At 35.2% G+C, this 22,214-nt stretch overlaps 1 protein-coding gene across 2 annotated transcripts in view; it reads left to right on the forward strand.

Annotated features, from left to right (window-relative positions):
* The window catches only part of LOC111048329 (phosphorylated adapter RNA export protein), a 32,527-nt gene that overhangs the window by 5,282 nt on the left and 5,031 nt on the right, over positions 1-22,214 (forward strand). For both annotated transcript variants that reach the window (XM_022334204.2, XM_022334205.2), the window contains exons 4-5: positions 12,619-12,710; positions 15,100-15,289. In XM_022334204.2, the coding sequence (XP_022189896.2) occupies positions 12,619-12,710; positions 15,100-15,289 (282 nt within the window). The remainder of the gene's footprint in view (positions 1-12,618; positions 12,711-15,099; positions 15,290-22,214) is intronic.

Consider the following 22,214-nt stretch of genomic DNA (forward strand, 5'->3'; position numbering starts at 1 on the left):
GATAATTGAAGAGGTGGATTCCAAAAGGTCTTAAGTCAAAAAAGTGAATTTCTCAGAAACTAATTTTTTCTATTTTTGAGAATATAATTAAATGCTACTTTGGAATAGAATCAGTTATGTAATTTGTAGTTCAAAATCCATCTTCCAAGACAATTAGAAGTGAGATTGAATCACTAAATAGTTTTTTTTTAGAAGTTAAACATTCGGTTTTTTTCCAAAACGACCTTAAGTCAGTGACTTAAGCACTTTTGGAAAATTCATATGTGAGACAACTTCCTACTATTGTACATTATTATAGTATTGATAATCAGAGCTTATTTTTAAGATGCCAACAAAGGTTTAATAACTATCCAAGTATATAACAAAAAAAATAATTCTTATTTATCAAAATCAAATAGTCACATTCTTTCAAAATTTGAAAAGTAAAGTTGAAAATCACTTAAATAAAAGGCTCTTGTTCATCATACACTACAATATTATTATCTTTGGAGCCATTCTGCACATTCTTAAGTGCAGTATTATAAAAGTCTCTCGAACTTTCAGATAATGAAATAAATTTAAGAAGGTTTTCCACATCTTTCTTCTTCATTTCACTGACATGATTCACTAATGGCATGGACTTCACTGTACTGTACGCTCCTAGCACATTGCATCCTTTTTTCACAACTTTAAAACTACTATAATCACCACAGTAAGTATTTTTAGCCTCAATGTCTTTTTTTGTTTTATTTGAAAATGAAAAAATTCTTTGTTCGCACATTAAAAAAGGGAGCTTCTTTAATAAAACTCGTTTAGCAGCATCCATGAAATCAAAAAGTTCCCAGTCTTTCCCTAAAACTTTAACTGTAGCTGAAGATGCAAATACTTTGTAGTACTCCTGTGGTTCAACTATGGTTTCCTTTCTTCTGAGTATTTTTTCAAAACGTCCAAATACTCTATCAGGAGGCATATAGCTATGTCCCCTGATTGGAAAGCAATGCTGAATACTATTAAAAGCTCTGGATGTCTGCACATAGTTAAGTAGGAAAACCATAACATTTTGATTTTTGTTTTGTCCACTGCAAGCATCAGAAAACAGTTTAAGAGTCAAAGATTTTGCTGGAACATTTTCAAACTTGTTTTCCAAGATCCCCAAAAAGTTATACAGAGCTGAAACTACTTCATTGGAGCCTCGACCACTTTGGTTTTCAGTCCAAGTGTATACAAAAGTATTAGTAGAATCTTGTGTGTCTTCCATCAATACAAAAGTAAGGTTATGAACCCAAATTTGTCGAGAATAAAATACCTCACCAACTCTTAGTTTTGGAAGAGGTTGGTTTTGTTCCATATCAAAAGATACCTTTACTACATTAGGTTCTGTCTTTTGAGCAGTTCATAGAATTTCTTAGCTCGTAACTTGTGTAATCTGTACTTAGCAATAAGAGAGGCTTTTTCTTTAAGGTCTTTGCATAAATTTATTTCACTTTTTGTTAGATCACAAAATGAACAAACGTCTGTCTTTGGACTGCTGAAACTTAGATTGAATTTTGACTGAAAGATCTTGAAGAACTTTGAGTAAGATGCAAGTGATTCCTTCTGTTCTTTTTGAGTCTGTTTCCAAATACGCCATAATTTCTTAATAGACAACTCAGGGCTAAGGTAACCGCGGACACTCTTACCCCGACCGTAATGACTTTCACAGCACTTCAATGATTTTATGAAATCAATCATTGACTGAGTTGTACTTGTATCTTTGGGTTTTGTCCTAGATCCACCTCGCTTTTCACGAGGACATTCTCCTGACTCTTTCAAAGCCTTAGCCAATCGGTTCACTCTTTTTGAAGAAAATTTTGTGATGGACAAGAATGTAGAATTACACACACTTAATAAAACACCATTTGTCTGTCGTATAAAGTACTTTGTAAGTGTTCGAGAACGTGGATTTTCCTTGTTTCTAGGCCTATGTTGCTTAGCCTCTTGATTGAGTAGATACTTGAATAAGTAGTTGTTCTGATCAGCGGTAGTCTTATGTGAGTAAATTTTATTATAAAAACTACTTACATCATTTTCAGTCAATAGATGTGCCTTACAAACATCACCTTCTTTATGGGCACAAGCAATGCGAGGATCTGGGTGAGCTTCTTTGCTATTTCTGGCGAATTTCTTGAGATTTTTGTCCCACTGGTCTTCATTTTTCTTTCTCTTCCTTTTCTTGGCACTATTTAAGTCACTTACAGACACTAGAAAGTCACTTGTATCAAAATCTAAATCATTCATTTTACTCAACACAAGTCACGTTATTGATTTCACTATTTTTTATCCAGTCAGCATAGAATAACCTCAAACTCACAGCAAATAGGTGGCTTGGTGCAGATTGCTGGAATAGCGCATGCGCAAAAACTTGACAGCTGACTTAAGCCTGTTTGGAAAAGAACAAGGCATGACTAAAGCACTTTTGGAAAACATCACTGATTTGTCATATGTATAATATACTTGACTTAAGCTTTTATGGCATGAATTGTTTTTCTAATGTTAGAAATGATGCTTTAGAATCAGAATCAACTAAAATCTCAAAATGTGAAAAAATGACTTAAGCCCTTTTGGAATCCACCAATAATTATTATTATATTCTTAATATTAGTAGACGATAAAAATTTATACAATTTTTTAAATATTTTATTCTATTCATAATACCAGCCAACAAATATTTTTGATCTGCAATTCAAATCTGAACCGCGTGATCTGGAGTCAGCCATTTTTGGTAGCTGCTCAGCTGATATATTTGTTACAACTTTTGCCGATAGATAGCGCAATCGGCAGTGCCAATTAGACGACCGGTTTTTAGGTTTTAGATTTAGGTTATGTTGTTAGGAATCATTGTCACCAATACGTAAGTTATTAGAATGATTTTATTTGCAGTTTCTATAAAAAAATGTAGATGGAGGAAAAATGTTGTGTACATCACGAGCGAAAAATACTTTTTCTCCCTCAGGAAAATTGCTGCCCTCGGCTTCGCCTCGGGGCTTCAAACTTTTTCCCACAGGGAGAAAAAGTCGTACTTTTCACTCTAGATATACAAATAACTATTTTGTATTACATGGCGTAATATGTAGTGAGTAAACAACTTTAAAAAGGGTACTTAGATTTATATTTTTATGTATATTCAACAGTAGCTCTAAGGGAAAAAATATAATTCATTAATGATAATAAATTCATATGCACATTTTGTGACTTCTTGTTAGAATTTACAAATTTTTAATTGTAAGAAATTAAAGATATATAGTGAGGTCCATGTTATAATGACAGTATTTGATCAACTTTGGTTTTGCTATCCTTGTCTATCATTCGACAAAGCCGGTGGTACTATCCTTTTCTAGGTCCACAACGTTGCCAATTATGTTTTTGACAGTGTAGAAATATGATTAATTAATGCAGAGAATCGGCATCGCTATTCTTCTATCTTCATCCACTGTCATTATAACGTGGACCTCACTATAGCATTAAACAAGTAATTTAAATTCTTCAATATTATCATGCATACTATTCTAGTCTAATTATTTTAACTTTTTGTGTAGTTGAGAAGTTGATATTGTGGTAATTATTAATATTGAATGAAGAAACTAAGAAATTGTCTAAAACCACAGATTTATTACAGATTTGTTTATTATAACTGGTTTTGGTTATTACACCATTGTCATTCTCTGTTTATCAGAGATTGACCAAAACCGGTCTTTCTAAGTATCAATAAATCTGTGGTTTTTTGACAATTTCTTAGTCTTTTTCATTCAATAATTATTTTAAGTATCATGGATAGGTTAAATTCATTTTAATCGGTATCTTCTTATAAACTTCTTCTGAATAATTATATATCTTCTTCTTTTGCAACTAATTGATCTGTATCTTCTTATCAACTTCTTGTGAATCATTTAACCATTTTAATCTATCAATCTTCTTAAATCAATGATCTGTATCATCTTATTAATCTCTCTGTAAATTTTTATCATTCTCTTCAGCTTTATCTTATTAATTTGTATCATTTTATCTATTCTTCTGAATCATCTAATTAACCTGTATCTTCTTATCAACTTCTTCTGGTTTCATATTCTTAACCTGTATCCTCTTATCATCCTCTTATGATTTATCTAATCTACCGGTATCTTCTTATTAACTTCTTCTGTTTCGTCTTATTAAGATGCGTACAGACCTGCGCGCCACAAACACGCGCAATTTACTTTAATCAGCTGATGGTGATGCTATGCTTATCTGTATATCTTACTGTTTCTGTAAAGATAAAATAAGCTTAGAATCAGCTGATGAAAAGTGCACGTGTTTGTGGCGCATAAGTCTGTATGCACCTTTTGATTCAAATAGGAATATGACTATAGTGAAGTCCACGTTATAATGGCAGTGTTTGATTAGCAATGGTATTGCTATCCTTGTCTATCATTCAACAAAGCGGATAGCGCTTTGCTCTGTTGCCAGATCGTCTTTTAGCAATGTAGAATTAATAAAAAATTAATTAACAAAATATTTCATCCTTATTATGAAAATTAAATTTGAAATTATTCAAAAATATAATTTCTTGCTTAATAAAATTTAGCTGATTATTTAAAACAATAATAAGCCATCTTGAGCAATAATAAGGAGTGGCCGTAGTCGAGTGAAACAATAATGAACAGTTAATATTACATCAATAAACCTGTATCAGCTACCGTCTATAGAAGGCATTGAAAAGACAGAGGGAACGGCAACGTTGATCTCCTATCTTTCTCCACTGCCATTATAACGTGGACCGCACTATAGTTTGCCTTTGGTGATTCTTATGAAGACATCGGTCTCTATCTATCTCATTCATTAATATTAAGTCTCGCGGAATTGATGAGGTACGATCTGAAAACATTTGACACCAGAACTGAGCCTTGTCAATATTTATTCATTCATGTTTAATCTAATACTTGTTACTTGTTGTAGCCTTTTCCATGGTCGTTGACCTGGGAATTGTCAGATTTCTTCCCAATCAATGGGGATTCACGGTCTACGATGCTGGCATGTGTGGTCATCCATGTACTCTGCCAGTGTATAGTAGGGCCTCACGGTTAGGTAGTTTTTCAGACCTCTAGCAAAGACACCGTAGTCCTGTATTGTCTTAAGCTCCTTGGGCAGAAGGTTGAAGAGTCGGGCCCCAGAATAGGCCGGCGACCTGCTGATCGCTGGTATTTATCCAATAGTGGTGTTGAATTTCACATCCAATTCAATGATTGAAATCATTAGTTCCTTCTTTGCCGCCTGGAGCGCTCATTTCTTCTGCTCACATTTCGTCTTCTCTCCAGCAGCTGCTGCGCTCTGGTGACTGCCTTTCAAAGCTGGCCATTCTCTACCCAGCCTATGACTGGCACTTTTGTAATGGCGTCTAGCGACTTCTCTTCTTCTCGTCATGCCGAAGGCGTTTTCGTTTGATCTTTTCAAGTTTTTCTGGTGAAAACTTTGCTCAGTGTAATGGGATAATTCTGTTCCTATTTTTTCTTCTTGTGAGTTGGTGGGCGCGTGCGCGTAACAAATTGATTCCATATCAATTTCATTTTCCTTTGGGTGAACCCGTAACCATCTACTTTTGACTAGCTTGGCGTGCCTTGTTAAGTTAATATTTGTGAATCTACTTCAACTCTTCATCTACTTTCAACTTGGATTGACGTTCCTTGTTGCTGTTATTGAATCTGTTTCAATATCATATTGAATCTTCTTTTAAACTTGATTTCGAACTGTAACTTACTAATGTTTGGTAATGCCCTGCCTTTACCTGACTGTTGTGTTTAAACTGGTAGCCATCACTTGCTTAGGCCTACCTCAGTTTCCATATGAACTGGACAATTCAACTAAAGTTAGCTCTTCAAATATTGAGCAGTGATTAATATTTTCTTGGAAGATCTTTCAATGTTTCCAAATGAACTGGGAGTTATCCATGTGCTGTAACCAATCGTCTTATCCATACAAGTGTTGGAAATCTGCATCAATTCATCACGGACAGTAGAACCATACTTCAAGCAAGCCTGCCTTGACTATTTCCTGGTACCAACTTGAACACCACTATCATGTTGAAACCCTAGGTAACTGCATATTTTTACCATCTTTGTATTTGCTAATTACCTTTATCTTCCTATCCCTTGAATAAGGTTAGGGTTGAGTTCATTTTATTTGGATCTATTTACTTAGGCTATTTTTGATTTTTGTTGCTTCATCATAGGTCAGATTTTTGTATGAAACAAGAATAACTTGACAACCTATTGTAATTTTTTTCAATCATGAATGTTGTCAGAAAATCTTTTCTTGTTCATGATGCAACTTACTATTGCAGAATCACTTAATATTAAAATATTGGTTACTTGGTAAAATATTGTACATCACTTGCTTAGGCTAGGTTTTTTGATCATCACAATTTATTGACTTAGGATTTTAAAACAACCAAGTAATTTTAGGCTAGTTATTTGATCATCACAATTTATTGACTTAGGATTTTAAGACAAACAAGCAATTTTTATTGCATCAAATATATTTTGTTCAATTACAATATTTTGTAATCTACAAATTCTATAAATATTAAATTCACATTTTTAATTCAATTTCAGTATTTTTCAAGCACATTATTATTGTAATTTTATGATTAGTATTCAAGTTCTTTGTAAGTGTGAATTATCATAGATTCAGTGTATCTTAACTGAATTGTCACCACTAAACTTCGATGTTTATCACTTATAAATTTTCCATATTAAACCTCAATGGTTACTGATTTTGAACTGCTTCTAATGATTCTTGATGTTTATCAGCTATCTTGATTGTCTGTTTCTCCATTTAAATTTTTATGTTTGCTGAACTTGACAATTTGTTATCAACTTTAATTTTGTATGACTATTGAGCTACTTGTATTCACTATCAAAAATTATTGTTCTGCCATTTCTATTTCAATACATTTATATATTGCTCACTTGGTATTTTTTCTCCAAGAACCTATTCATATTAGTAATAATTTTTCCGTCTTTTATGAAACAAAGACGGTGGTCCTCTTCATTAAAATTATATTGTATCTGGGTCAATGACCAATAAGCAAAATATCTACATCATATTGACCAGCCGCTCTATACTGAGCCACTAGCTACCAGAATTCGGACTCAGAAACAATATAAATTGGTCCTCCGGGCCGGATTTCCTATTAATCTTGTAATTTTGTTTCTTTTCATGTGTACTCAATCGCCCATGTACCTTGTAACCTGGACTGAGGGTTGCTGTGGACGAGGGGTTGCCAATGAGACGTACCATTCAGTGGCCAAGCTGTCCATACCATGTATCAGTTGGACAAGTTGCGCGACCATACACAAGCCAGCATTAATCACAATTACATCACAACCACAGCACAGGTGTCAGTGAAAGTGCAGTGATAATCTCAGTGAAGGTCGTATGAAAATTTTCTTTTGTTATCAATACCTTTTTTGTAACAATGGCTACATCCCCTCCTCCCAGTGACTCACGTTCAGTGTCCCCAGATTTAGGGTCTGAGCATTCTGCTCTTATCAGTTCTAGGAACAATTTACTAGAAGAAGCCAACTGGTTCTTCACAAAGTATCCAAATTTTATTGTAAATGATGAAGCAACATATTATCACTTACTTACCATTAAAAATGAAGTTGATCTCCTCAGAGATAAATACAAGAAAATTCATGAACAAATACAACACAAAAATGTATCATTGGACAAGGAATCACACTTTGAAACAATTAAAAGGTTCATATTATTCATTTCTAAAGCAAATGCTGCATTGAAAGCTTTTGAGGCTAAAATAACTAACACTCGAAATGATCTTGTTTCACAACAATCAGTACAACCTGCTACTACTGCATCACAGCATGCAAATTTTAATTTGCCCCAAATTCCTCTCCCTCATTTTGATGGAAACTTCTCAAAATGGCAGGCATTCTCCAGTGCATTTATGCACATAATAGGTAGTCAGGAGCAAATTAGTAGCACATTGAAATTTTTCTATTTACGGCAAACATTGAGTGGTGAAGCTCTAGCAAGAGTGGAACATATTGATGTCAATGAAAAAGGGTTTGAAGTAGCCTGGAAATTGCTAGAAGAGCGATATGACAATAAACGACTCATTGCAACAAACCACATCACTGCCATTGAGTCTCCACCTGCAGTTAAGCGCAACTGTGCACAGTCATTGCGTGCATTCATTGACTTTTGTAAATCACATATTGCTGCCCTTCAGGCACTTGAACTTAAGAATCTCACTGACTTATTGTATATGCATAAAATGTTGTCGCAATTGGACTCTAACACTGTTAAGGAATGGGAGAAATCAGTTCCTATTGACAGTATTCCAACAATTGAGAAGTTTTGGAATTTCTTGGAATCACAATGTAAAGTTATGGATGCAGTTGCATCCAGTGCTAACAATTCAACAACTATTCACTCTAGTAATGCAACTAATCCTGCTTCCAAGCAATCAAAAGTTAATCACTTTCAATCAAGTAATCAAAATAATGTAAAAATGTTTCATAATTTGACAACCAATTGTACTTTCTGTAGAGGCTCAAATCACATGGCCTACAAATGTAATGAATTGCTCAAATTACAGCCTTCTGACCGTTGGAATGCTGTCAAAAGCAAAAACCTTTGCTTCAATTGTCTCAAACCACATGTTCCTAATCATGGTTGTTCTACAAAATCTTGTTTTCATTGTGGTAAGGCACACCACTCTATTCTGCATTCACTAGGTTCGGGACAGAATCAACAAAAAGGTAAAGAAGTTACTTCTAACAATATTCATTCGTCAGTGAAAAAATCATCAGTTGAAAATTCCATTATTGACAATCATTCAAAGGCTTCATCTTCATCTGTTGCAGTCCTTCCTCAATTAAATGAGAGGAGCATGGTTTCATCAGATAATAATGTACATTCAAATGTTGCATCCTCAGTTTGTCTATTTCAGCAAGCTAGTGTTTCTCTTCTTCCTACAGCTCAAGTTTTTGTTGAGGACTCACAAGGAAATTTGATTAAATGTGTTGCATTGCTAGACAGTGGCTCGGATTGCAACCTTATCTCACAACATTTGGCTGATAAGCTTGCATTACCAGCGGTCAGTACTGAAACGACTATTCATTCTATTGGTGGCAACCAATCGAAGTCAACTTATGTTCTTTCAATTCTTGTCAAATCTACAGACCAACAATGGTCCACTGAAGAATCTTGTATTGTCATTGATAAAGTTCCATCTTCCTTTTCAAATTCCAGAATTGAAATAGAAAAACTTGAAATTCCATCACATATTTCACTGGCTGATCCTAACTTTTTCAAGGCTAAAAACATTGATCTTCTTCTCGGCGCTGGCGTTTTTGCTTCAGTCTTGTCAGCAGGACAGATTGTCATTTCCAAAGATGCACCCATTCTCCAGAGCACAAGGTTGGGTTGGATTATTTTTGGCTCTTGCAAGGTACCCAGCTCATCTGTTCCAAATTCTCATGTATCCAATTTTTTGTCAACAGTTTCATCAAACACTCCTTGCCAACTTGAAAAATTCTGGGCTCTCGAAAGTGTAATTGCGGAGATTCCACCACCTGATGATATTGTTTTCTCAGAAAAGCATTATGAAGAGCACACTCATCGTCAGGAGGATGGTAGATTCATTGTATCACTCCCTAAAAAGGAATCATTTCATACTCTGGGTGAGTCCAAGTTTCAAGCACTTAAACGATTCAAATCTCTGGAACAAAGATTAGCAAGGAATAATGAATTGAAATCTCAATATGTGGCCTTCATGGAAGAATACAAGGAACTACAACACATGACTAAGGTTGATGAGCCCACAGAGAATCAAGCGGTGTACTACATCCCACATCACCCTGTCTTTAAACTTGATTCTACTACTACAAAACTTCGAGTAGTTTTTGATTGTTCTGCCAAAACTTCTACTGGAGTTTCCTTAAATGATGTTCTTCACATAGGGCATACTGTTCAGCCAGAGCTCTTTGAAACTGTTCTGCGCTTTCGTACTCATCTTATTGCCTTTGCAGCTGATATTGCAAAAATGTATAGGCAGATTCTCCTAGATCCAGCTGATCGTGATCTACACCGCATATTCTGGCGTGATGACATCAATAAACCAGTAGAACAATATCGCCTTAATACTGACTTATGGTTCTGGTCCTGCAGCATTCCTTTCACACCACCATCAGTTTGGAGGTTGGCCAGAATCCTTGAGGTACATCCTGGTGCGGATAATAAAGTCCGAGTTGTCACACTTCTCACACCTACAGGCATCTTAACACGTGCTATTTCTAGTATTGTACCTTTGCCTCATGACAATGAGATTGAAAATGTATCTACTCATTAATTTTATTATTGGTTTAATTTACTCTTAGGTTTTTGTATTGTTGTAGTCATTTATCATTTTTCTAATGGGCCCGGCATTGGTACTTGTCTTGTTTGGTTCTATGGGTGTGAAACATGGATTTGATGTCTTGTTGTTTTTTGGGATTTACGTTTCCCCAGCTTCAAATCATCCTTTTCATCATTGACTTAGCTTGCTCATTCAACATATTTTCTTTCTTTCTTATTATGCCATCCTGCAGATGACATAATGGGCCCGGCTTATGTTGAATTTCACATCCAATTCAATGATTGAAATCATTAGTTCCTTCTTTGCCGCCTGGAGCGCTCATTTCTTCTGCTCACATTTCGTCTTCTCTCCAGCAGCTGCTGCGCTCTGGTGACTGCCTTTCAAAGCTGGCCATTCTCTACCCAGCCTATGACTGGCACTTTTTGTAATGGCGTCTAGCGACTTCTCTTCTTCTCGTCATGCCGAAGGCGTTTTCGTTTGATCTTTTCAAGTTTTTCTGGTGAAAACTTTGCTCAGTGTAATGGGATAATTCTGTTCCTATTTTTTCTTCTTGTGAGTTGGTGGGCGCGTGCGCGTAACAAATTGATTCCATATCAATTTCATTTTCCTTTGGGTGAACCCGTAACCATCTACTTTGACTGTAACTCGGCGTGCCTTGTTAAGTTAATATTTTGTGAATCTACTTCAACTCTATCATCTACTTTCAACTTGGATTGACGTTCCTTGTTGCTGTTATTGAATCTGTTTCAATATCATATTGAATCTTCTTTTAAACTTGATTTCGAACTGTAACTTACTAATGTTTGGTAATGCCCTGCCTTTACTTGACTGTTGTGTTTAAACTGGTAGCCACACTTGCTTAGGCCTACCTCAGTTTCCATATGAACTGGACAATTCAACTAAAGTTAGCTCTTCAAATATTGAACAGTGATTAATATTTTCTTGGAAGATCTTTCAATGTTTCCAAATGAACTGGGAGTTATCCATGTGCTGTAACCAATCGTCTTATCCATACAAGTGTTGGAAATCTGCATCAATTCATCACGGACAGTATAACCATACTTCAAGCAAGCCTACCTTGACTATTTCCTGGAACCAACTTGAACACCACTATCATGTTGAAACCCTAGGTAACTGCATATTTTTACCATCTTTGTATTTGCTAATTACCTTTATCTTCCTATCCCTTAAATAAGGTTAGGGTTGAGTTCATTTATTATTTGGATCTATTTACTTAGGCTATTTTTGATTTTTGTTGCTTCATCATAGGTCAGATTTTTGTATGAAACAAGAATAACTTGACAACCTATTGTAATTTTTTTCAATCATGAATGTTGTCAGAAAATCTTTTCTTGTTCATGATGCAACTTACTATTGCAGAATCACTTAATATTAAAATATTGGTTACTTGGTAAAATATTGTACATCACTTGCTTAGGCTAGGTTTTTTGATCATCACAATTTATTGACTTAGGATTTTAAAACAACCAAGTAATTTTAGGCTAGTTATTTGATCATCACAATTTATTGACTTAGGATTTTAAGACAAACAAGCAATTTTTATTGCATCAAATATATTTTGTTCAATTACAATATTTTGTAATCTACAAATTCTATAAATATTAAATTCACATTTTTAATTCAATTTCAGTATTTTTCAAGCTCATTATTATTGTAATCTTATGATTAGTATTCAAGTTCTTTGTAAGTGTGAATTATCATAGATTCAGTGTATCTTAACTGAATTGTCCCCACTAAACTTCGATGTTTATCACTTATAAATTTTCCATATTAAACCTCAATGGTTACTGATTTTGAACTGCTTCTAATGATTCTTGATGTTTATCAGCTATCTTGATTGTCTGTTTCTCCATTTAAATTTTTATGTTTGCTGAACTTGACAATTTGTTATCAACTTTAATTTTGTATGACTATTGAGCTACTTGTATTCACTATCAAAAATTATTGTTCTGCCATTTCTATTTCAATACATTTATATATTGCTCACTTGGTATTTTTTCTCCAAGAACCTATTCATATTAGTAATAATTTTTCCGTCTTTTATGAAACAAAGACGGTGGTCCTCTTCATTAAAATTATATTGTATCTGGGTCAATGACCAATAAGCAAAATATCTACATCATATTGACCAGCCGCTCTATACTGAGCCACTAGCTACCAGAATTCGGACTCAGAAACAATAGGGATATTTATCCATTTATGTATTTATCATTTCTATTTTGCAGACAGAGTAGTTACTGGTATCGGGAAAGAGAAGGCAATCGAATTATACAATGAAACGAAAAGGATAGAAGAAGATGGCGGTATGATGGTCATGGTAAGTCTAATTTTATGTTATTGTTCATGTTTTAATTCAAGTCTTGCAAACTCCGCCTAACGAAGAGTATTTTAGATTTTGTGTAGTTGAGAAGTTGATATTGTGGTAATTATTCATATTGAATGAAAAAGACTAAGAAGTTGTCAAAAAACCACTGATTTATTGATAATTAGAAAGACCGGTTTCGGTTATTACACCATTGTCAATCTCTGATACACTCATATTGTTTATCAGAGATTGACAATGGTGTAATAACCGAAACCGGTCTTTCTAATTATCAATAAATCAGTGGTTTTTTGACAACTTCTTAGTCTTTTTCATTCAGTATTTTAGACTTCAGATACTGTTGTTGGTGAGATGTAGTGATATTTATCCATAATAAAACACTGTAATGTTGTCTAGAAATATCACAAATCCATTGAGAAATTACTCCCCGTGTTTCAACGCCTATTGTATCATCTTCAGTGTGAAAATTCAAAGTCTAAGTGTCGGTTGCACAAAATCCTGTTAAATTTTAACTGTGATTAATTTCACGAGAACCAATCAGAGAAGGCCTTTTTTATATGACGGATTCTCTGATTGGTTCTCGTGGAATTAATCACGATTAAAATTTAACCGGCTTTATGAATTCCAATCATGGATGGAATCGTACGTCATTGAACGCTGATGAGGAGAGAACAAGACTAACTCCCTTTGGATCTGTCGCCGCGACGCCTGAACATTCCTGGAGGACGACCAATCATCTTCACCCTTCATCCATCTCCGCCAGGGACTCCGGACATCGCGACGGCAACTACAAGATGAGTACTTGATCTTTCCCCATCGGAATTCAATGTGTCCCTTAAATTTGGTCTCTTAAAGACAAAGATAATCTTTAATTGAAGAAAGTATTTATTGTAAAGTGTTGTTTGAATTTAAATATTTAATATAGAGGCAATCAATCGTCAAATGATTTTTATTTCGGATTCCTCACCACTGGAATAGTACTAGAATTTCACTAACCCCTCCACCATCGGGGTCTCGCATGATTTCCAAACTTAATTATAGTTGTCTGAGAATTTAGGTTCTCAAAAGACACTATAAAATAGGTGTTGGAACATGTATGTGATTTTTCAATAAATTCGTCATATTTCTAGACAACATTCCAGTGTTTTATTAAGAGTATTTCAATTTTCATTGTCAACTGTTATTAAATTATATAGGTTCTCAGCTTAAGCTGCATTACCATTTCATTCATCTTGAGTATTGCAATGTTGTCAGATTATTTATAGATATTATTTCATTTCATATAATAATAGGCTTAAGGACTGAAAATCTTGTGAAGTGAGCAACTAAAAGTCTTGACCTATTTCGGAATTAACCTTATCTAAATTCGGGAGAGGAATAGTGCAAGGTTACCTTATTTTTAATTTCCTTGCCCTATTACCATAGGTAAGGAAAGTATTGCTTTCCGAAAAAAATTAAGGTACCCCAATTTCTAAATTTCTATACGTTTCAAGGTCCCCTGAGTCCAAAAAAGTGGTTTTTGGGTATTGGTCTGTATGTGTGTGTGTGTGTGTATGAGTGTATGTGCGTCTGTGTACACGATATCTCATCTCCCAATTAACGGAATGACTTGAAATTTGGAACGTAAGGTCCTTACAATATAAGGATCCGTCACGAACAATTTCGATCAAATGCGATTCAAGATGGCGGCTGAAATGGCGAAAATGTTGTCAAAAACAGGGTTTTTCGCGATTTCCTTGAAAACGGCTCCAACGATTTTGATCAAAGTTATACCTAAAATAGTCATCGATAAGCTCTATAAACTGCCGCAAGTCCCATATCTGTAAAAATTTCAGGAGCTCCGCCCCATCTATTCAAAGTTTGATTTTAGATTCTCAATTATCAGGCTTCAGATGCAATTTAAACAAAAGCTGTGGAAAAGATTGAGCATGAGAATCTATTCAATTAATGTTCAGTAACATTTTCACCTAAAATTAAAAATAAGCTCGAATATCGAGAAAATGTGATTATCCAATTGCAAACTGTTGGCAACTGTTGATTCTATTAAATGATTAACTATGATAGCAGACCTTGTGTGTCTCCAGAGTAGTTATTGCCCTGTCACCAGCTGGCTCAAATCTTTGAATAGTAGACTTGAGATGCGCGGGAACACTTGCGTCACGTGATCAATTTTCATAACGGCAAGGAAAGTTGTGTGAGTGCGACACACCAGATTTTTCCTCTCCCTATCATTTTGATGATGTACTTATTGTATGAATTAATAAAGATAACTGATACTAAATAGAATATCTTATTAATTTATAATATATCATATGAGAGATCAAATTGAATTAGCTCATCTCTAGTACCGGAAATTAATGTATTTTCTGTTCGTGAATTGCAGAATGGTTCTCGTCGGAGGACTCCAGGTGGTGTTTATCTCGCTCTACTGAAGCGGGACAAGGACATTCCTGCCGAAAAAGTCAAAGAAATTTTCGTCGATGACAAACTCTGTGACCAACAAATGAAGAAACGCAGAACAAAGAATTGGCACAACAGAAGAACACAGCAGCTGAAACAGACTCTAATCGAAGGTGAGATGAAACGACAACTGATAGATTTAGGCCCGGTTACACAAAAGCCGGTTAAATTTTAACCGTGATTAATTGATAAGACGGCTTCTCTGATTGGTTTCTCGTGGAATTAATCACGGTTAAAATGTAACCGGCTTTTGTGCAACCGGCACTTTGTCAAGCATTTTTAACATTCTATCACGTATTTTATCTATGAAAAATCTAACACAATCCAATTGATATTGAATATATTGGTATGAGTATAAGGGTATGAGTTTAAGGGCCAAGCCACATTAAGCGTTTTAGTTTTGCACTGTCGGCGGACGAATCGGCAGGGAAGGAAGATCTCCGATTGGCTGATTATCAGCAGATTCCTGAACGCCAACACAATCAGCTGATAATCAGCCAATCGGAGAGCTTCCTACCCTGCCGACTCGGCCGCCAGTGCAAAAAAACCTCATCTGGCTTGGCCCTGATACAGTATTAAGATGCTAATCTTTCGCCAGAGTAAGATAATTCAGTTCAATTGAGATCATTATTCTTTACTTTTTCACTGAGGATGATGCTCACATGAGCTCTAATCTTATATGTGGGCTATTAGAAGGATACTGATTACAGATTTTTTCATGTTTCTTATAGCACCTATTCATTTATTCATTTATTGTATAAAATACTATAATCATAATACAATTATGAAATTGGAGGAAAAACTAGGCTGAGCCTGTACTATTTCTCTCCAAAAATTTTGATAAAATGTTAATGTTGTCCAAAAGATAAGGTTATGTAATCACACACTGCTTCGTCACTTGATTTTCGGTCCAAGAATGATGATTTAAAATTTTGAAGGTTGATTTTATACTCTAAATAAATTACAGAATGTATCACAATAAATTAAAAACTTATAATATTGCACTTATTTAAAAAATTTGAATACAAAATCAAAAACCTACTCACTATTTGTTATTCACAGCTGAAAACCATATTCAGAGACTAATAAGCTATTATATTTTGACTCCAATTGATAAGAATATTCTTGTGAAGGTAATACTCATTGGTTCAGCCTTCTATATTGGTCAAAGATTAAACGAAATGTTATTTTTCTCATAACAGGATTCTCTGCTTTTGTACTTCCATGTGACCACTTGAGCACTAAACTAATTCGTGCGGCTTTCGGTGTTGAATACTTCTTATTCCATTCACGTTACGAAGCATCTGAATTGCTTCCACGTTCCACGTTGTTGATGAAGTGTTTCCTCACATTAATTAGAAATGAGTGGAACTTGAGGTAGGCTCCGAACCATCGGGAAGGGATTTTCAAATTCATAAATTATATTTAACGGAGTCGGCTCCTCAAGTATATATCCGTCCAAGAGTAATTTCAGACTGACGCTATTCATTTACATGTCTGATGAATGAAGATTTTTCTATTCTATACTATTCAGAAGTAGCAGGCGGACAAATCTCAACTTACCTGAGCGATAACTTATCAGCGATATCACGATATCAACGTTGTTAATGATACTCTCGTTGGTAATGTGACTAATGTCATAGAAAAACAATAGCGTAAGTAGATATCCCATGGTATAGGGCGTTTATGTCGCAACTTTTACTGTTATCCCAAGCCGATTACTGTCGATTATTGTTGATTCTTACTGTTTTGACCGGGTAAGAGTGTATGAACGGCACAATATGAGAGACTACCAGCGTCATAAAGCTTCACGGGAAAGAACTACGTGGGCTATTGGCTTGAGATAACAGTAAAAGTTGCGACATAAATGCCCTATGCCATGGGATATCTACTTATGCTATTGTTTCTCTATGCTAATGTATACCGGATTAAAAAAGGACTTTTAAACTTTTAAATTTCATATAAATCTTATTAAACAAGGTACAGAGCTGTTTCTGGTGTTGTTTTAAAGGAAAACACTTCAAGTTTTTTTACCTTAAACTAAAGATGTTCTATGTGACTTCCGTTGGTTATCCTGCAGACTATATCCATCGATAGTCGATTTCTTCCCAGACTCGCAATAGCATTTTAGGTGTAACTTGCTCAACAGCAGCGCAAATCCTTGCTCTAAGTTCAGGTAGAGAGGCTGTCAAAGGAAGAACGTACACCATATCTTTTATGACACCAAACTGTCGATTGTGGGACTTGAAGCTCTCGAGATGCACGCCGGGTCGATTTCGTAGGGCTCTTAACAAAACTTTGTCTCACTTGCTCAACGAATTCGTCAGATGTGCTTGGCCGACCTGTGGATTTTGTATGTTCTACTGAACACCCCTGTTTCTACAAAACATATTTATGCCACTCATAAATTGTAGGCCTACTAGGAGGATTAGTGTACTTGGTACGAAAATTATGCTGAACTGTTGTCGCAGACTTTGATTCTTCAAACCAAAACACACAGCTAGCACGCTCGAGTCCAGTGAAGGCAGCCATCTTTGACGTATACGTAACTGCCGCTAGAGCTTGTGCGGCGCGACCAGTCACTAGCGGACTACGCAAGTCAAAACTTGGAGTGTTTTCCTTTAAAACAACACCAAAACCAGCTCTGTACCTTGTTAAATAAGATTTATATGAAATTTCAAAGTTTGAAATTCCTTTTGAATTACCCCGGTACTACGAAAGTATAATACTGTATTGGTAAGCTGATGAACTAATAATCATGTTTGGAGAAACTTGCTGGGAAACGATGGAGTTACAGCACACGTTAGGAGGGCCGTGATATTACCTAAGAGAATTGTACATAATAACTTTATAATATGACCGACTTTTGTCACAAGATATAATATCGATACATTGGAAAATAAAACAATAAACAACTATTGGCCTTGAAAATAATATTAACACAGCAAATAATATTAACGTTAAGAGAAGCTATTGCGGGTAGAGGAAAGGGGGAACTAGATGAATTAGAATTAGATGAATAAAACCGTCCTAACTCTTCTTGCCAATAAGGGTTTATTTATTGGATAGAGTAAACATAGGAAGTAGGCAGAGCCGTCTGCCGTGGCTAGTCATGCTTTGTAACGCTCCGTTAATATTTTGTTTTTGAAACAGTTTTTCAGTGATTTGTGGGGTAAAAGTTGTGTCATTCTGTTGCATCAAACCTCCTTTACGTGGTGGTGGATCTAAATAGTAAGTAGTTGCAGCGGAGAACTTATAATATTTGTTTCAATGTGACTTATATTTGAGAAGAAAAGAACATTTTCTTCACTGTACTTCAGTGAGGATCGGTTTTTATCGCTCGGTGCGAAGTTCAATTTACTTGAAGATAGCTGACATATTTCTGCTATCTTTCTTCTCCGACAGTTTTGGATTGTTGTTCTTCTTCCTTCTATTCTGTTCTCCTTTTCCTAGTGTCCGTTCTTATCAGGAGCTTCCGATAATGTTCCCGCCTTGCTTGCTCTCTAGGCGCTTTCTCTCTTTCCTTCTATTCTCCTGCTTTCCTCTTGTATAGTTTATTTAGCCAACTAAAACGGGTGATTATAGCTCCGAGAACTGATAGAGTGGCTGGGCGAGGAACCGAGATATTGGCGCCAATTATTCAAAATCTTGAACCATGACAATATTTACATATAAGAACACTAGAAACGGATTGGGAGTGTATTATAGAGATCAATGCTATAGGAAAAGCCATTCTCTTACCAACGGAGACTTAGTGTGGAGATGTAATAGTAAGGGCTGCTCAGGTACACTTACAACTGACGCAATGCTTGAAAAAGTAAAAGTGAGCAAGGTGAAACATTCCAAACATCCAGTACCCTCTGCTCCACCTAACTTGACAAATAGCCTTCAACCACAGAAAAGATTGATAGAAAGATTGGACAAAGTAGCTAATGCCTCAGTGACGCAGAGATTGTCACTCGACTCTGTGTTGAATAGTCGACGGAGGGGTGAGTTGAATGATGCAGAGTGTCAGACAGACGACTTAATTCTCAAGGAAAAGGATGAACTGATAGCACGCATAGATGAGTTGCTTTGTCATCGAGATGCACTCATTGAGGAAATCAAGGACATTAAAGATATCGGTATCTCTATAGTTCCAGATGATGTAGAATTTAAATTCGATCAGAATGCACATTCTCAAAGTATAAGTACGCAAACCGAATCTTATTACGGATTGACCACCAAGAAATGCAAGCCAGATTGTGATAGCTTGGATATCATTACTATTCGAGAACAAACAATCAAGATTTTGAATGAAAATAATAATACCCTTCACAGGGAGATTCAAGAAATGGAACTTGAGATAATGAAAAATTATGACAGAATAAATTCTATAATGCAAGAAAATTATGAATTGAAGGATATTATAGCAAATCTCAAAGACCAGATTGATGAACTCCTCACAAAACAAATTTGTGTTAACAATACTAAGAAATATGAAAATTTTATTGCTGAACGGCCAAAGCTAACAGTGACATGTGACAGCCAAGGACGCGACCTGTTTTCATATTTGGAAAATTTTAATGATGGACTTAAGAGAAAGTATAATATTTTCAACCATGTACAGTCAGGTGCGCCTTTTGAAGTAGTCATGTCCTCAGTTCTAAATAAAAATGACATTGACACTTATACTGTAGATGATTATATTATTGTGATAGGAGGTACAAACAATATAAATCCGAGCACTTATTGTCGAGACCGAAAAGTGTTCATGAAATTCGCAACTAACCTGGAAAAACAAATAGCGGCATTGAATCATACCAATTTGATACTTGCAACGATTCCACAAAGGTTTGATTTGAGAGAGGATGGCTTGGAGAATGAAATTATCCAGGAATACAATTTTATAATCAGGAAGTTTGCAGCGCACAATAGTCATGTCAACATCCTTGACTTGCATCTGTTGGAGAGATATTGTCACACAAGGCATGGATTGCATTTAAACAAAAATGGGAAAAGAGCTACAGCTAAAAACATCTTCGAAATAATTAAAACGAATGAATCCTGTATTCACAATCAATCTGTTTTGAAGCCCTACTTAAATGCAAGTGAGTCAAAAATGAGGAAACAGACTGCATTTGTGCTTTCATCGACTGCAGGAACTGCGATCTCAGATTCAGCACTGGACACTACTGGCTGTGGGGAGGAGACCGCCTCTGTTGGTGTCGGGAGCGAGAGAGGAGAGTGCATGCACCAACAAGATACGTCTTCAACTTCGACTCCAATAATGGGTCGGGTGTCGCATCTTCTAGAGAATCTCGGCGGCATTGGTGACGGGAGACTAACATGCGGCGATTCTCTGGCTTCAGGTTGCCAGGAGCTCAACATTTCCAGCCCCTTCCTGGAGTATGGCTCTCCGGAACTTAAATCTCCGTACAGTCTAAAAGTCATCCAGTCATTAACACGAATGGCAAGAGGAAATTCTGCAAGTGAAATTATTAATGAGACTCTTACAAATAAGCCAGGAAACACGGAAACTGTCCAGGAAATACCTCTCAATGATAATAGTTTTTTAAGATTGACAGTGAATGGAGGAACCCTCCCGTAGAAACGGTGGAAACTAAAAAACATAAATATAGAAGTAGGGAAAATGAAACTATTAATGCAAAAAGTAAGTTTATAAATAATGTAATAATCTTCCATCAAAACATCCAGCACTTGGAGTCAAGAATAGACTCCCTAATAATCACATTGCAGGAATTAAAACCGGATATCGTAATAGTAACTGAACATAAATTAGAAGAAAATGAAATTCAAAGAATCAAAATACCAGGATATTCCTGTATGAGTTGGTATGTAAGAAAGTCGTTTAAGGGGGGAGGCGTTTTAATATTAGTATCTGAAGAGCTAGTTGAATGCAAAAACATTATGGTAAAGGCAATAACTGTTATTAATGATGATAAAATCTTTGAAACATGTATGATAGAAATAAAAATAGGTAAGAAAAAATACATTGTAGCTGGATTGTATAGAACTCCTTCAGAGAATATAGAAGTGTTTCTTGATAAATTGAATAGATTTTTAGTAGAAATTAGCAAAATTAACCAGAATGTTGTAATCGGAGGAGATTTCAATGTGGATGTTTTGAGGGAGGGTAGAAAGAAATCAGATTTTATAAATGTAATAATATGAATGGATTTAGACATACTATAGAAATACCTACTAGAATAACTGCAACTTGTAAATCAGCAATCGACAATTTCATTACCAGTCTCAACAAAACCTCTATTAAAGTGGAATGTTTGATAACAGCTCTATCAGACCACGATGGACAAATTTTCCATATTTTAAACACAAATAATAAGTGTGAAGGTTTAAAGACTAATACAATGGGTAGGAAGTTTGGGAAGTCCCAAATTCAGCGCTTTATAAATGATCTAGATAAATTGGATTGGACTGAACTTTATCAGTGTCCTGTAGAAAACAAGTTTTCATATTTTCACAACGTGCTCAAATATTATTTTGATCTTCACTTTCCGTTTGGTAGAATAGTAAGAGCGAAACAATGTAGTAATAAGTGGATTGATAATGAGATTGTCGACGAACATAAAAGGCTAATTGAAATGCATCAGCGATACAGGAAAGACCAAAGTAATATAAACTTAAAGAAAACTATAAAAGCACATAAAAAGCATCTAAAAAGAATTATCCTCTACAAAAAAAAGAATTATATTGACTCAAAAATAAAAAAATCAACAAATATAAACAGAACAATATGGCAAATAGTTAACAATGAAACAACAAACAAAAAGGACAAGAAAGTTATTAAAAATATTGTACTTAAAGAGAATGGTATAGACATAGATGATCCGTATAAAATTTCAAACATGCTAAACAATGATTTTGTAGGGATGGTTGACACTCATGTCATCCCTTATCTAACCAAAAGTGACGTAACAGATGAGAAAAATGAAAAAGTTACAAAATTATCATTTAGATGTAATACAATTGAAGAGAAGGACTTAAGTAAAATAATAGATTCGATAAAACCAAAGT

Source organism: Nilaparvata lugens, chromosome 2, assembly GCF_014356525.2.
Source record: "Nilaparvata lugens isolate BPH chromosome 2, ASM1435652v1, whole genome shotgun sequence".
In the NCBI taxonomy this organism is placed as follows: domain Eukaryota; kingdom Metazoa; phylum Arthropoda; class Insecta; order Hemiptera; family Delphacidae; genus Nilaparvata; species Nilaparvata lugens.